The 17,825-nt window shown below is 45.5% G+C and overlaps 1 protein-coding gene across 1 annotated transcript in view; it reads left to right on the plus strand.

Moving 5' to 3' along the window:
- The window catches only part of usp43a (ubiquitin specific peptidase 43a), a 61,141-nt gene extending 48,480 nt beyond the window's left edge, over positions 1-12,661 (plus strand). The window contains exons 8-14 of the mRNA XM_062448897.1: positions 891-968; positions 1,211-1,340; positions 2,708-3,074; positions 5,829-5,987; positions 7,465-7,635; positions 7,863-8,242; positions 8,588-12,661. Of these exons, the coding sequence (XP_062304881.1) occupies positions 891-968; positions 1,211-1,340; positions 2,708-3,074; positions 5,829-5,987; positions 7,465-7,635; positions 7,863-8,242; positions 8,588-9,448 (2,146 nt within the window). The 3' untranslated portion in view covers positions 9,449-12,661. The remainder of the gene's footprint in view (positions 1-890; positions 969-1,210; positions 1,341-2,707; positions 3,075-5,828; positions 5,988-7,464; positions 7,636-7,862; positions 8,243-8,587) is intronic.
- Positions 12,662-17,825: the final 5,164 nt, after the last annotated feature.

The following is a 17,825-nucleotide window of genomic DNA, read 5'->3' on the forward strand; positions in this document are numbered from 1 at the left end:
GCACACACACACACACACAGAGATACCCAGTGGAGTCCTCTTTAAGAAGCCGTATTCTGACACTGAGTTTATTCTCAATCCTCGGATGGGGAGACTCTCCCTCCCTCGTGTATTTGTACCTCAGAGAAGCCCGCCGTGTTTCCTCAGTCTTTCAAGATGAAGAGAGATGCCGACTTTTCGAAACTCCCTTTACATTGCCAAAGAGACAAACTTTCAGAGACAGAAATGTCGTTATATATTCCATATCTATATTTGCCCGACTCTTTACCTACATACTGTACATAGGCTATGGCTGCCTGCTGGCACTGCACCAGTAGAGGTTATTTATTTCGTATGGAACCCCGACATCTAGTGGAATATTATAGAACTGCTCATCTGGGCAGTCGTCCAAAGACCCAATTCAACGACGGGTTTTCATTTATCAAATTTAGTTCACAGACAGACATCCTGCATTTTCATTCTTGAAGTTTAACCATGCTTGAACCCCCCCCCCTCCCGATCAACAATTTAACCATTCAGAATGCTGATGTTTGGCGAAATTGACGGAAAGGGGTTACAAGTTTGACATAGACCTCACCGTAATAGCTTTTGCAAAACGCGTTGGCAAGAGTCATTAATCACGTGCGCCGAGAACAAACAACCATCCCATTTGAATTTGTTAAGCGCCGTACCGCGCTCATGGTCTCCCGTCAACACTGCACAGAGGGAGAATGTGACGTCGTATGAGTACGTACTAACACGTCACAAGAGACTTGAACGTTGCCGAACCACAAACGAAACGGGGACTCGCGGCGGCGAGCGGCGTCTTTCTTGGGTCGGTGTGTGTGCATGCGCGCACGCGAAGGCGTGTTTGCAGTGACTGAAGCAGACCCTGTGTGTGTTTTGTGTAGAGCGCTGAAGTTCACGGGCCCAGGCGGCCCTCCTCACGTGAAGCTTGTCATCGAATGGGACAACAAGATTAAAGAATGGTGAGTGTTCCAAATCTACAGGAGGAGCTCGCACGCACGCACACGTACGCTCCCTCGCCATTAGCATTCGTAACACTGAGACAAATTAGCGTGCTAATTAAAGTACTGCCTGTGTGTCTGTGTGTGTGTTCATGTGTGTGCGCGTGTTCATGTGCGAGTGCGTGTGTGTCTACGTGTGTTCATGTGCGTGTGTGTGCTCATGTGTGTGTTCGTTCACGTGTGTGTGTGTGTGCTCCACACAGCCTGTTTGGGAACATCCAGGAGGAGGTGGTGAAGGATGCAGAGAGCGTCAGGAGCCAGCAGCAGCAGCACCTGCAGCAGCACAGCTGCACCCTGGACGAGTGCTTCCAGCTCTACACCAAAGAGGAACAGGTGACGCCTCACAACACACGTACACGGGAGCTGGACACGCCTCACAACACACGTACACGGGAGCTGGACACGCCTCACAACACACGTACACGGGAGCTGGACACGCCTCACAACACACGTACACGGGAGCTGGACACGCCTCACAACACACGTACACGGGAGCTGGACACGCCTCACAACACACGTACACGGGAGCTGGACACGCCTCACAACACACGTACACGGGAGCTGGACACGCCTCACAACACACGTACACGGGAGCTGGACACGCCTCACAACACACGTACACGGGAGCTGGACACGCCTCACAACACACGTACACGGGAGCTGGACACGCCTCACAACACACGTAAACCAGAATTGGTACCACCTCACAACAAATCTAAAAATCACAAGCCCTTTATTGACACATCCTCATAATAACATCCTTCTTACACAGTAACTTATTGGGAGACATTGTGAGAATTCGAAAAGGAGAATTTCTATGATGTTATATTCATGTAAATAATAACACTAATGTAATGTTATATATGTAATGACAAAACATCATAACAAAGTAAACCATACGTTTCATACTGTGTACATTTTAGATAAGCATGTAAGATGACAACACATATAAGACTATTGAAGTACAAAAAAATACTCCACAGTGTGCATTGCAATACAAACCAAACATACGCAATGCATGACCACACAATAATATTGTAGCTATTTCTGGATTTGAGCCTGTCAGACTCAAAATGATGATGACATTCTGACTTTGAAAGCTTATCTCTGGTGTCATGCTTGGTTGTAATACGCTAACTGTACGAGCGGTAGCTTTTCAGACTTTTACCCCCTATTACGTAAAAAACGTTAATGTTCTTAATTACAGCCATCCACTTCAGCGGTTTCTTACCACCCACTCTCTCACCCGCTGACGGTTGTGAGGCTGTTCTGAAAGCCACTCAACGTGGAGTCATGCTGTAACTGTCTAATGAAGTCTGGGGATGAGAGTGGCTGGGTGGCTAGCAGGGCGGGAGTGGGGATCAGGCTACAGACGGGGAGCGTGGAGGAGTCGTACCCCGCTGTAGGTCACCCCAGGCTGGGCTGAGGGGGAGGGTGACCTGCGCTCGTCTCACACTGGGGGAAAGTGAAATTACTTGTACTGGGGGGCGGGGGGGGAGTCAGAATCCGTCAGTCTGACCATGGAGGTTACTGGAACGAACGTCCAGCTGTCGGACAATAACAACTCCTGGTCGCCCTTTCACCAAAGTCTAACAATGCCCAATAACATTCCCATAAAAAAGATTTGTCCCCCCCCCCCCCCCAATCTAAACTCACTTTTTCTGCCTAACGAAAAACCCTTTCCCCGCTTCGCCCACCAGTTGGCGCCGGACGACGCGTGGAACTGCCCTCACTGCAAGCAGCCGCAGCAGGGCATGGTGAAGATGAGCCTGTGGACTCTGCCCGACATCCTCATCCTCCACCTCAAGCGCTTCCGCCAGGTGGGCGAGCGGCGCAACAAGCTGTCCACCCTGGTGCGCTTCCCCCTGGCCGGGCTGGACATGGCCCCCCACGTGGTGAAAAGGAGCCAGAGCACGAGGAGCCTGGGGCCCTGGCCCCCCGCGGCCTGGAAGCAGGCCCCCGGCGCGGCCCCCCAGCACCCGGAGATGGGCCTGCCTCCGAACTACCTGTACGATCTGTACGCCGTGTGTAACCACCATGGAGGCATGCACGGAGGACACTACACAGGTGAGGGGGCCGGGCTGGTTTGGTATGGGGGGCGGTGATTGGTTAATTGGTTGCAGTTTTTTTCCAGTTGCTTAGACACAACACATTCTAATAACGCACAGTTAGTGAAATCTGACATCCAAGGAGCAAAACAGAAGCCCAGAACTGCACAACATTCTCATCCTCACACTATTTGCAAAATACTACACACAGTGTTTTGCAAATCACTAAACACACTTTTCTACATTAGACACAGAAATGTAAGATTATGTCACTTCATTGCCTTTTTTAGACACTGCCTTGTAAAATGCCACACGTGAACGAATGCATCAAACGCAGGCGTCAGGTGTACAAGCACTAAAGTGCTAAACTGTGAACATACCAATCAGGTGTAAGCACTATAAAAAGGCAACAGGTCAGTGTACCTGACCTCATCAAAAATGGAAGGCAATATGCAGGAAGAGGGAGAGGGAAAGGGAGGATGAGGATGAGAGGGGGAGCCCGTGGAGGAAGGTAGGGTGAGGGAGAGGTAGACCTGAGGCCGTGGAAGAATAGGGCCAAATTTTTCTAATGAAATTCGAACAACATTAGTTGACTATGTTGTGAACCATGGGGCAACATTGAGAGAGGCTGGACAGAGAGTTCAGCCCAACCTCAGCAGATATACAGTTGCAACAGTAATTTGGACATTTCAACAAGAGCACAGATGAAAACTACTATTCTCTACTGTATACAGTACAGTACAGTAACATGTAGCCTACTATATGCACTACATCAATACTTTGTACACATTCACGGCAGTCCATGATTGAAACAATGTACTTTATTTCATTTGCTGAATATTTTCTTTAGTCTCCACAAATGTATTTGCTGTGTTTACAGTATATAGCCTACTATACAGTTTTCAATTTGAAATATGTTATGATTTTCTGCGCAAAACGCAAACTTTACATAGACAATGTGAAGAAATACAGTAAATATTTTCAGCAGTGTGCAGTACAGGTCTTGTGTGTTGTGTTTGGTCAACATATTCATGTACTTGTATGTACTCTACTGGAACAATATCTCTGACAAAATCAAGCAGGTTATATCATTAGAAAAGAATAGTTAGTGTAAAAGTGTTTTTGCACTACTGTGTGTAACTGGTTCAGAGTCCAATTTTATGAACCATGTGTGTGGCATACGGTGACAGAATTGTTTTTTTTATGAATGATTGTATAGTTTTGAACGAAGTGTTTCATTTGCTGGTTGATTTCAGCAATATACATAATTCTCATACTGCACGTGTTCCTGAAAAAATGACAACGTAAAGGAACATATTGCAGTGTATTCAACAATATACAGACCATTATATTTTCCCTGGAAATTCCTGAAGATAAACAAGAAAGCCTGCTCATTTGGGCAGTCCGTAGCCTTGACAACATGTTTATGAGAATAGCAGTTATCACAGTCACACATAGTGTTACCGTTTACAGTTTTTCACAATTGCTAAAACACATTCTTGAAACAGTCACCCATTTTCTCAAAACTGTAAACACAAAACCTCATCTTCAAGCACTATTTACAAAACCTCTGAATCCTCTTGCAAAATGAAACTTTCGCCTCAAAACAGTTTTACCTGTGCTCAAAATCAAGCTTTCGCCTCAAAACAGATTTACCTGTGCTCAAAATCAAACACTGCTCTCAAATCATAAACAAAGTTATCAAAATGATATACACTATCAAGCAGTCAGTAAACAATACACAAAAAAATTGAAAACACATTGTTCAAAACATATAGTTCTCAAGGAGAAGATCATTTTTACGTAACCTCAAAACAAATTTCATATTTATCCGTCATTGTCTTTTGATGAACGACAACATGTTCTATCATAGTAGCTCAAAATGTATCAGAAATTACTACTCTGCTTTGCTCTTTGCAAATTTTTTTGTTCTTTCTCCTCCTTGTACCCCTATACAGTACTGTACCCTGCATCTCACTACTCACAACTCACTCTTGTTCTTTGTTGATGTGAACCTGCAACCAGTCAAAATCTATTGAGCAGTCAGTACTGTTACTGTAACAAATGGAAAGCACAATGTTCAGGGCCATACAATTTGTTCATTGTACAGTATACAGCCTACAATGCACTGTACTACAGTATACAATACAACAGTAAAAGGGACAACAATCTAAGGAGTAAACATGTGATCAATGTGCTTCTTCTTGTCTTTGGGCTGGGTCAGGCCAGAGCACTTTGTCGACATCACAAGCAATATTTTCCCACCTTCAACAACCTGTTTGCTCTCTGAACTGGCTTATATTGGTTGTGTCACATCATTTGAAACAAGTGAAATCAATTTTGAGTGGTTGTGTTTTGTCAATGACATGTTTTCTCTATTTGTATTTGATTGTTGCCATTTGTGTTTACCAGTATGGATGACATGTGCATTAGAGTGCAGAATGTGTTTTGAGAATGAGAATGTGTTTAGAGTTTTGCTGAAAAGTCTATGTGAGATCTGCAAATTGTGTTTTACCATGTGAAATGGTTTAAGGTATTGACAACAGACTGCACAATTAGCTACATGAGTTCAGGCAACTGAGAACTTTGTTCAGCCAATGGTTTTTAGTGTTTTAGCAATTCAGAAAAACTGTAATTAACCTACATGTCTGTGTGTGTCATGTGTGTCCATTGTGTGTGTCCTGGTGTGTGTGTGTGTGTGTCCTGGTGTGTGTGTGTGTGTGTCCTGGTGTGTGTGTGTGTCCTGGTGTGTGTGTGTGCTTCTCCTCTCCAGCGTACTGCAGGAACTCTGTGGACGGCCAGTGGTACAGTTATGATGACAGCAGTGTGGACCTAGTGCCTGAGGGGGAGGTGTGCACCCGCGGGGCTTACATCCTCTTCTACCAGAGACGCAACGTCATCCCCCCCTGGTCCGCCAGCTCCTCCCTCCGAGGTAGGACAGTACAGGACTGGCTGGCTGCTTACAGTTTTTCTTAAGCAGTCAACCAGTTTCCAGTTAAACAGTCGACCATTTTCTCAAAACTGTAAACACGAAACCAAATCTTCAAACTCAATTTCCAAAGCCTCTTCTGGCAAGATCAAACACTCGCCCCTAAACCATTTAACCCGTGCTCAAAATCAAACAATGCTTTCAGATCATAAACACAGCGAAGCAATATATCAACACTATGGAGCAATCATTAGACACAACACCAAAAAATGGAGAACACAGCATCCATGGCATGTAGTTACATGTAAAGAACAATGTGTTTATGTATACACAGTAAATGCATTTAGCAATAAAGAAAATTTATTTTGGATTTTGAAAAACGGGATTTTGGTGTTTCAACACCCATTGACACTTTCCTTGTGTATGACTATGTTAAGCCTGTGTTCTGCACCTCTCTTTCAACAACCATCTCTGGAGGAGGGGATCCCTCACTGAATTGCTCCTCCCAAGGTTTCTTAAATTTTTTCTCCTTTAATGACTTTTTCTGGGAGTTTTTTCTTGTCTTTCTTGAGGGTTGAGGTTGGCTGAGGGGCAGTTCTATGGGCGTATGTGAAGCCCTCTGTGACATTGCTTGTAAAAAGGGCTATACAAATACTGTAAATTTGTTATGATTTGAAAATATTACAGTAACCATCACAACTTAGTACTGTCAAGAAAGAACAAAGAAAAAACGGGGTAAAAACCCTCTGGTGTGCTGGATCCAGCCTCGAAAACACTCCACACTCTATGTCACCACATGCCAATTCCATTGCCTGTAGGAGATGTATCCTGGTATACGGGTTTCGGTCATAGAACTTCCACCGCCACGCAGAGAAAATTGCTGGTTGATGTTGAACCATTACAGTATGCAGACCCCACGGTGAAGGCTGACATTGTCCCAAACCACCATTACAAATAAGTGTGAACAATTTCGAGTCATTGTGTTTTACAGATGACAACTGTGTTGTAGTTGTCTTTACTGTTTGCCGCCTGTGTTTACCATTTTGCAGCACAAGTGCATCACAGTGCAAAATGTTTTTAGTGAATGAGAATGTGTTTAGAGTTTTGCCAAAAGAGTGTTTGATTCGACAAATGGGTTTAGGCCACTGAACATTCTGAGAATGGGGTTTAGTGTTTTAGCAATTGTGAAAAACTGCAACTTTCTGGTTGCTTGACTGGCTGGTTGACTGGCTGGTTGACTGGCTGGCTGGCTGGTTGACAGGTTTCCTCACAAAACATGAATAGTCATCAACCTGGCATCTGTATGAGTTCAGGGGACGATGATAACCCCTCCTCCTCCCTCCCCTCCCCCCTCCTCCTCCCTCCCCCCTCCTCCTCCCTCCCCTCCCCCCTCCTCCTCCCTCCCCTCCCCCCTCCTCCTCCCTCCCCCCTCCTCCTCCCTCCCCTCCCCCCTCCTCCTCCCTCCCCTCCCCCCTCACAGGCTCCACCAGCTCCTCCATGTCGGACCACTGGCTGATCCGCCTGGCGGGGGACAGCAAGAGGGGCAGCCTGGTGTCCCGGTCCTCCACCACCTGCCCCTCCTCCCTCCCCGACTCCCCCGAGTCCCCCGTCTTCCTGGACGACCCCCCCAAGGAGGAGAAAGGTGGTGGGGGTGAGGCTTCCATCACCCCCTTTATAGTCACCTCACCAACCAATCACCGACACACAATGATATCTTTCGTATCAATAACACCCCGCTTCATATAAACCAGTCTGTTTAGTATATGAATAGACTGAAAGGGGCACGACCCTTTAGTTCCGGTCAGACAGTCTTTTTTCAGAGGTCAGTATCTCGTATGGTTGTCAGGGATGGTAACCTGGTGGGATGTCCCTCCCCAGGTGGTTTTGAGACCCGGCCGTTCGTGCGCGGCCTCCAGGGCCGCAGCGTGAGCATGAGGACCCCCACCAAGACCAGGGACACCCTGAGCAAGGTCCTCCCCCTCCGCTGGTCCTTCGGCTCCAAGGACCGGCGGAAACCCTCCCCCGCCGACCCCCTCCCCGACACCGGGCCCGCCCCCGCCGAGCTGGTGGAGTACCTGGAGTCGGGACGGCGGCCGCGCTGCACCAAGGACTCCATCATCACCCTGATGGCAGCGCCCCCTGGTGGGAAGGAGGCCCCCATCGGTCAGAAGGCCCAGAGGGCTCAGGGGGTCAGTTCCTCCAGCATGGGTGGTCTCAGCTGTGTGGGCCGGTCAGTTGAGGAGCCTGACTCACCACAGGTAGGAGGATTTGAGGCTTGTTTTTTACTGTTTTCTTGAAGTACCAATTTCCTAGTCCTTTCATTGGGTTACTGATGTCTGAAGGTCTTATGTTTGTCCCTGAAAAAATCTAGAAATAAAAGGAACATTGTGACTCACTTTGATGTGTAATATCTCTAGCACAGTCATATATTAGCTGATGGCTCATTTCATCATCTTCTATCTCTCTCTTTCTTTCTGTCTCTCTCTCTCTCTCTCTCTCTCTCTCTCTCTCTCTCTCTCTCTCTCTGTATCTGTCTTCGTCCGTCTCCCTCCCTCTCTCCCCCCCCTCCCTTCCCCTCCCGCCCCCACCCCGCCCCCTCCCAGATCCCAGAGGGCCAGAGGAGGCCGGCGTCAGACAGGACTCCGAGCCTGAGACGCAGCAGCAGCAAAGGCACCCAGCCCAGGGAGGACGTCCCCGCTCTCAGCACCAGCAGCACCTCCAACACGCTGACCCGGAGGAGCACCACCAAGAAGCCCAAGCAGCAGGACCAGCAGCCCCAGCACCAGCCCCATCACCAGGAGGCCCGATCCAGGAGGAGCTCCGGAGCCGACGGGGTCCAGCACAGCTCCAGCACCCACAGCCTCCGCGACGGCACCCTCCGGAGGGGCAAGGGCGAGAGGAGCAACCCTCCGTCTCTGGACCACCTGGCGCCCCCTGGCGACGGAGACAAGCCCCGGAAGGGGGAGGAGTCCAAGAGCCACGAGGGGCTGCTGTCGTTCTTCAGGGGGAGCTTCCTGAGGAAGGAGAAGGACGTGCGGAGGGCGAGGGAGGGCGAAGCGGGAAAGGGCGGGGAGACGACGAGCCGGACCAGGAGCTCGTCCCGGGTCTCGCTGTCCAACGGAGCGGCCAGCGGCGGGATGTCGTCGGAGGGGAGGACCAACGGCGGCCCCCACCACGGAGGCGCGGCCCGTCTCGGCGACGAGCTGGCCAACGGCAAGGCGGGCCGCGGCACTGCCGCCGCCGCCGACATCAAGCGCTCCCAGAGTTCCTCCAACATCCCCAGCAAGGCCGAGCAGAGCATGCGGAGGACCGCATCCTTGCACCGCAACGGGCTGGCGCCGGCGGCGGCGGCACCCGCACGGAGCCTGACGGCGGACAAGCCTTCGTACGGCACCCTGCAGAGGACAAGATACAGCACCACCTCCCTAGGCCGCAAGAGGACGGTTCCTGAGTCCAGCTTCTAACAAACACACACAAACACACTGATACACACTCACGATCGAACACTATCCTTATACACGCATTAACTCACGAGCTTAACACAATCACGTACACACTTAGTCTCACACTGACACCCTCCCAGATCAAAGCAATAGTTTTCGAGCCCAGCTAGAGGTCCACCTAACGCACAGGCTTGTATATAAGGTGGCGCCCTCTGGTGTCGTGGAGGAGTGCAGTGCAGGTGAACAAACACAAGCAGAGCCAAGAAATGGTGACGCTCAACGTCCCGAGATGAACGCGAATGAGCACTTTCGTTTTTTGTTTACATTCTTTCTATTGTGACTGTTAACAAGTGCCTGAGAAAAACCGATATGCAGTGTAGGCCAATGAGTTTTGGGATTACCCGTTGACAATTGAAAACACACATCTCACCCACACACTCTTTTACTTGCTACACGACTCGTGTCTTAATAGCAACGCGTTAGGATGACTTTAGCACCTATTTACCGAATGAATAATTGTCCTCGCAAACGTTATCTCTCTCCCTCTCTCTTTCTCTCTCTGTATTCCAAACACATGCTGATGCGGGAGTCAGGTGGCTGAGCGGTTAGGGAATCGGGCTAGTAATCAGAAGGTTGCCAGTTCGATTCCCGGCCGTGCCAAATGACGTTGTGTCCTTGGGCAAGTCACTTCACCCTACTTGCCTCGGGGGAGAATGTCCCTGTACTTACTGTAAGTCGCTCTGGATAAGAGCGTCTGCTAAATGACTAAATGTAAATGTGATTGTGCCCACTTGTCGTGTTGAATGTTGCGTTACCGCCAATATCCCTATGGCGGCTTTCTGAAGCGATTGAAAGTACAAAACGCCTGAAGGCATAAAGGGTTTTATTGAACCTAATGCTGGCTACACACCACAAGATAATGGTGCTGATTTTGGGCCGATTTCCCCCTTCCGACAATCCTAGTCAATGTCCCGACAATCCTAGGTATCGTCCCGATTATCTACAGATGATTTGATCAGATTTTCCCTTGGTGTGAGGTGTGTTAAGAGTGACCGAACTTGCTCGGAAGAACGTCGGAGCCGCCCCGATCGCGAAATCTGAAATCCTGATGTGTAGGGGGGAACCCCGAGGACAAACACCACACACTATAGGAGCAAAACGGTTCAATCTAGGATTTTTTTGTCCTCGTGTTTGTGGTCTCTCACATTTTTTTAATCTTCAAAGATTCAAAAAATATTTTAGTGTGTACCCAGCATTAGGTGACTAGACTTCTAATCTAGACTCTTAGACTGAACCATGAATGATTATACTCAGTTGCAGGTGCGTGTGATTACCCTGCAAACTGGCTGCTAGATATGTCACAGGTGTTTCATGCAAATGTTAGATCACAGTCTCAATGTTATGATGTTGCACTTTGTGTCATGCACACACACACACAGTCTTAGTATGTGGTACAAGACTCAAAGGTTTTCCTGTCTGAAGGAATCAGACCTATTAATTGGCCTTCGATGTTTGGACTGTTGTTTGATCAGTAGATATACAAGATAGACTTTTCCTATTTAGATTAGACACGAGAGAGAAGATAAGACACACATTGATAGGCTGGTACGCATAGTAGCAAAGCCTGCGTTACTATGGCCAACAATAGCCTCCTCATGTAAAGCTAAGTACACGTGTCATCTGCTCTTACCCCCCCCCCCGACCTCTCCACCCCCCCCCCCCCACACACACACACACACACGCACACTGCTGTGGCTCAATGGTCCAGATCTCACACCCTCACTCTCATCTCTCCTCTTCTGCCATCGCAGATGAGAGCTAATCTTGGCTCCAATTAGCTTCTTCTCAACATGCAGTTTCATCTGCAATCTGTTCGCCTGCTGAAGTACTTCTTTTTTTCTGAAACAGCGTTTTCATTCAAGTATAGGTTTAAGTATAAATACTGCACCCTTTAAATATGGGTTTGTGGTCAAGACATTGACCAGTTAGTTAACTGAGATGTAACGATCAACCGGTGCGTGTGTCACCGCTTAAACACACGTACAAACACGCGCACACAGTCCCTTCGCCTGTACCACTCTCACCCAGTTCAGAGTGAAGAAGCAATAATATATTTGAATGTCTTCTCACCGTCTTGGTTCACGTTTTTGCACATTTTTCTCAAGTGCTGTTAATACTGTATTATGAATCAATGTAAAAGCTTCATGTTCTAGAGTCGGATGTTATATGGAAGATGTATAGTACCTTGATGCCCCATCGTGATTGTGGAATGGTACTGAAGCCGTGTAGCCACAGTCTCTTGAGGATCCACACTGTGACAGACACTGCAATATTGAAACCTTTTCACTCTCCATGTATTATAGCCAAAGCACACCAGCGCATTGGCATTATTACTAGATGATTATAATATTAATAGATCCAAATAATATCCGAATAGTAGCTTTGGAGATGAGCAGAAATGTCATGTGTAGGATAGGCTTGATTCACTATAGCTTTGATCCACGTGGTTTAGTGGAATTTTGAAATCAACTGCCTATTGAAATGATGTTTTGGTCTTTGCAGCCTTAAACAATATGATATCTTCATCGTCCAGGTCAGATCGGCCATCTTAGGACAGCGCTTTGCAAAGAGAGACACAGACTCTGTGTCAATGACCTTACTTGATGACTCATTTACTATGTCGATCATAGGGGAAACTGTTTGGCTTAGCTGAGACACAAAGTCTGTAAAGGTTCAACAGTTAGTCTTCTTTGTTTTTTTTCCCCCAGTAGATCTATATAGTCTATATGCGTACCTGTCACAAAGTTTACTGTACCAAACTGAGCACTTGTATAGAAAAAGAGATATAGAAAGAAAGGATAATAATACCATAAATGAAGGATGTATGTTTCCAGTTCTTTTGTGAAATGTGGGATGAAGATGTTTTATATGCAACTTTTCTACATTTGATAAAGGCTTTGTAAATATATGAATATATACATAGATATATATGTACAAAGGGAGATGTAGAGGCCTCATAGAAATGGCCAGTAATGGACTTATTGGGTAACCAAGGGCAACACACAAGTATACTAGTATCCTATTTTCCCATCTGTGCTCTTCACCAAGGGGGAAACACAGCATACTATTACTGTTAAATAAGAACAATGGTTTTTATCTACCTAATATCTCTTCAAAACATGAAGGAATCTGTTTTATTTTTCAATACTTCAAATAAAACACTCTTTATCACAATTTGGAGCGTGTGTGGATTCACTGAATTCTAGATACGTAAATACTAGATATAGTAAGTAGCCAGTTAATATTTGCAGTTGCAGCAACACCATTTCCTTGCTGCTTGTATCTAGATTTTTAACCGGTTGGTTGAAAGTTCAGGGACTCCACAGAACAACATAGTGCTTGGTGTTGTCTCTGTATATGTTCCTTGTGCACACAGGACATATTGTAACATCCTGGTCCTTTCTCCTCTACCATACCGTTTTCACAAAATTATCTTTGAAATGGATGGCCGTGAACTAAAGCAGTGAAGATAGAATTTCTTGTGTTGGGAACTTGTATTTCAACAAAGGAAGTGATCAATTGTTTAACCTTGTTTTCATTGCACAGCTTGAACACCAGGTAACAAAAGGCTTGGCAAGTTTGTCAACCCAATCAATACAATCAATACGTTCCCCTTAGTTGGTTTGATAAAGTTTGTATGGCAGACTAATTCATGATGGCACCACGTGATGATGTTTTATTGACATCCTAGGAACAAGGTTTTGTGTGTAAAAAGTGTTTTTCATCGACATAAATGTAATCCCCGCCCCCCTGTTTGTCCCATCTATGGATCGATAAAGTATTAAGTCAGGCACATTGGCATTGCTGTTTTACTTTGATGTTTAACTGGGCTGTCCATGAGTCAACAGAGACCAAACCTTCTTTAAAAAGACACAATGTCCCATAGCTTTAAACAAAAACAAGATCGTAGCTTAGCTACTGCTAAGTATCACCTGCCCTAGAAGCGCTACTTGAGCGCTCTTTACTGGCTAATGGATCCTTATTGTGGGGGTTGAGTTGCGTTGCAGAAACCTGGCTGCACAGCCTGGGATCCTTTTAGACATTTTCGACAACATGTTCTCCCTTTTTTTCTAATGTGTGATTGATTGTGAAAGAATAAATGGAGTTTTCTTTCAGCGTTGTGTTGAATACATGCTTGGCCGATGGGCCCCATACAATTGACTGACATAATTAAACGAGATGAGAAAAAAAAGGAAATGGCCAGGGAAGTTCAGATCATTTGAAGTAGCTCAGTGCCTGTGGTAGGCTATATATTATATTTAAAACAGAATATTTCCTAGTTTTTCTAGCAAATGTTGCTGAAAGCCAGACCATATAGCACTAGGTTAGGCCTATGATATACTAGCAGTACTAGTTTGTGGTAAGCCTAATGGATGTAAAGCCAATCCACGCTTTTATCTCTCAATGGCCTCCTCATGGGGCAGGAAACCTATAGAGCAGGGGCGAAAAGCTGATATCAACCTTCAGGGGGACAATTTCACATTTTCTCAAGAGCAGCTCCTGGGGAGTTGTGCTGCAGCTGTAACAGACAACGTTAAAGTTAAAAACGTATTTAATCAGCACAAGGGCCTTCATGCCCCTTAAAAAACTGCCCGTCCAAGGCTGGAATGTTACACCTCAACAAGCCTATGTTGCACGCAAGGGTTCATGTAAGGTTCATACGGAAATAATCTCCCAGCAGGTGAGGACAAGTGAATAAATGTATACGTAGAAAAAGAAAGAAGCGACTTCACTTTTGGGGGATTTGTCAGTGTGAGAAATAAGAGGTGTGGTGTGTGAGCGTGCGAACTGGTTGATTTACACTTGGCATTTCTGAAAATCGTAGGCCAATCTGACCAAAAGTTGTCTTTCAACTAATGCCAGTGAAGAGCCCATGGTTCGAATGCTTATTTGTGGCGTTTATATGTTTATATTGATTTGTTGCGAACAGTCAACACTGTACGTCCTTGGGGCCTAAGCCAAGTTCCTGCTGCATTTCAACTTCATACAGTACCAGGTAGGCGAGACAATCGAGACACACACACACCGACTGGGATTACTGGAATTATAGTTACGTAAATGTCACCTCCTATCCACCTCTGCCTCCCCTCCAACACACACACACAAGCATACACACACATTCTGTATTTACACACATTCTCTCTCACACTCTCACTCTCACTGACACTAACACTTGCTTTACATTCACACACACACACACTATCTATTTCACTAACAGTCAATCAGTACTGGTCTAGTACAACCAGCATCGTTCAGTGGACCCAAACAGAAGCAAGGACTTCAGAGTGGACACGCTCACCCAATTACAGCCATGGTTTCTGGATCGAACAAGACGTGTATCATTCACAGCAGTCATTGCTATCAGTGATACAATCCACGAAACACAGTGCTGTCTGTGCACTCATGCATTTATTCATGTTTGATCACACCATTAGATCCCATTGACATTAATAAGGCGTGTCTGGTGGCGTTGGGGTTGATTTGACGGAGGGTTATTCCGTCTTCATCATGTATTCATTTGGCAGCAGCCCTCATGGAGAATGTCTGACCCAACACACGCTCTGTTGCCGGTGACGACTCGCCACTCGTTTTTTCTGGTTTGCTGCGCCGAGGTGGTTGGTTCTCGCTGAGCATATTCACTGATATGAGCATGCGTTATATACACTCTCGTCGTTGCACCCCATTAGTGTCCAGTGAAAGCCCATTAGTGTCCAGTGAAAGCGAAAGAGACGAAGACGAAAGAGCGTGATGACTATCCAGTCCAAGTCTTCCTCCAATCACAATAGCACCCCATCGACCACCCACCCGGCCGCGGTCTCCAACTTGTCCCCCATATTGCCTAATAGTCTCAATGGAAAGGCTACTGCATTGAAAGTAGTCATCTGGGCTGGATCTGAGGACACATGTGGTGCCTCCACGTCTCTGTAAGCCTGAAGGTCTCTGAAGTTCACAATGTATCTGACATGTTTAATATGGCTCATCCCTGTGGGCCGCCAGTTGAAAGGAAGGACAGACTCCATGTTGTATTGATGGAGAGCGTGTATAAAGGGTATATTTTGAGGGAACCGAGCCTTTAAGAGGTTTCTGACATAGCGTATGGTAGAGGTTACGAGGCTTCAAGTACTACTGCATCCTGTTGGGAAATCTTGACAATGGTGCCAACACTACTTTTGAAATTTTATATGAAAATATGTCATTTGTATTCTTTGTTGAGGTTGAACAATCAATGTCAAGGGAATGTAAAGTTCTCCTTGTGCAGTTTAAGACCACTTTTATTGGACACCAAGCAGAGTATTCTATACTATGCTGGCAGTGGGAGAGTTAGAATGAGACCTTACTATATTTCAAATACAACTGCAAGATAAAATTATTGCACAGTCATCCATTATCATTAATGCAACACTGACAGGATGGGAATAATATACTGTATGTGAATATGAATGTGCCATGCCAGAATTGATTGGTTGAAAACAATAAGAAATTAAAAGTATGATATAGTCAAGTCAATTTAATTTATCTCACAAGTGGACATTTGTTTGTAGACAGATATATAAACACATTCAATCCATCATAAATACTCCATAAACAGCATACCTGACACCACACAGAGACAGCAACACAACACAGTACAGTACAAGGATCACTTCATGTTGAAACCCAGAACTAAGTTCCGTCAATGAATACTTAGTGCCATTCATTTATGCAAATGTAGCCTCCCAATAGCAAAACAAACAAAAGAGTCCCCAAGTCTTTTTGTTCTGTGGGTGGAAACTCTATACCTTCTTCCTGAAGGCAAGAGCTCAAATAGTAGGAACTATCAACATTGGCCAGGCAGGTCTCAGTATGGTTCCACTCAGAGACCATAATATTCCAAAGCTCGCATTAATAAACATTGAAAATCACGTGTGTTTACCTTGTCTCATAAACTAGCCAGAAGCAGCAGTGGACCAGTGCAGCTTGAGGCTCTGTGAACTTTGCATTTCTTTACCCGGAATGTCATGATTTCCGTTCAAAGCAAAACATGCACCTTAAGCCCTTGCTGTATTATTCAAAAATGATTGCTCCCCACCACATCATTTATACAACACCTAGTGTTGGCACGTTGTGAAATGAGTTAATGAAAGAGGTTCTTTCTACTCATTCTATTTTACCACAGGCCTCCGTCGCGCTCCACTACAATGACTTCTCATTTTATGCAAAAGGAAAAAAACATTCAAATTCATTTTCAAAAAACATTTGTTCCTGAGGAGAAGAAGAGCTGAGCACACGTATGATTATTTCTCTCACACACTGTTACCCAATGCAATCCTTGTGTCCAATCAATTTCGGGTTTTGTTGCGTACCTCTTCTACACGGCCGTCTCTCCTTTTCCATCCATCTATCCCACTTAATCACTCCTTTGACTAGTTCTAGAAGAGCCAAGGACGGTCTGTTGTCAGCATTGTGAATGGTATGTGCTCATACGGAAGAGGCCTTCATCCTCCCTTCTCAGTTTTTTTTGTATGTGGTCCAGGAGGTTACTATTTAGAACATCCATCACCTGTTGTACCACTTCTCGAGAAATCGCTAATGTACTTCACTCCACCATAACAAAAAGATATTTTGGAAAACCGTCTCCACTTGAAGACCAAGAAGTGCCATGACTTATTCTGTTTCTTCACAGGATAAGGTCTTTCAACGCTTTAGGCTTGTAATTACATTTAGACATTTCTTTTGCATTGCCAGTCCCTCATTCTTGTTGTGATATAATCTTTTGGCTCAGGGAACAAATGTACCAAAGACCGCATCAAATCTAAGGCAAGCTAGAACATTTCTCAAAGCTGTTCACAGTTCTGACAAATGAAAAGTACTGTCGATGAAATGTATCTCATACATTTTTATCCATGTTTCAAATGGTCAGGCAGTAGTCAGGCAGGCTGATATTATGTGTTAGGAAATGACTGAAATAATGACTGTCATTTCATTTGAAAAGAAGCTATCAATTATATCTGAACATTTGTAGTCAAGTCACCTGGGCAATAACTTTTAGAAAATGACATTTGGAAAATGTAATTAGTGGTTTACATTGAGGTCTACATTTCTGAGGACCTACTTCCCACTTTCCATTCCCTTCCCCTCTTTACATACAGGTCAACAAGTTGAGGTCTGAGGGAAGTAGAAGATAAAGGTTAAGACATTATGGAACAACTCCTGATTTGCCAATAGACATGATTTGAATACCGAATAGGTTACTTACTGGAGATGCATTACATTAGAAATATTGAATGAGATACACGCACTGTGCATAAGTGCAGTGTGGGGTTTTTTCTTCACAAGAGCTGTCACACATTTTTGTAAT

Source organism: Osmerus eperlanus, chromosome 22, assembly GCF_963692335.1.
Source record: "Osmerus eperlanus chromosome 22, fOsmEpe2.1, whole genome shotgun sequence".
Classification (NCBI taxonomy): domain Eukaryota; kingdom Metazoa; phylum Chordata; class Actinopteri; order Osmeriformes; family Osmeridae; genus Osmerus; species Osmerus eperlanus.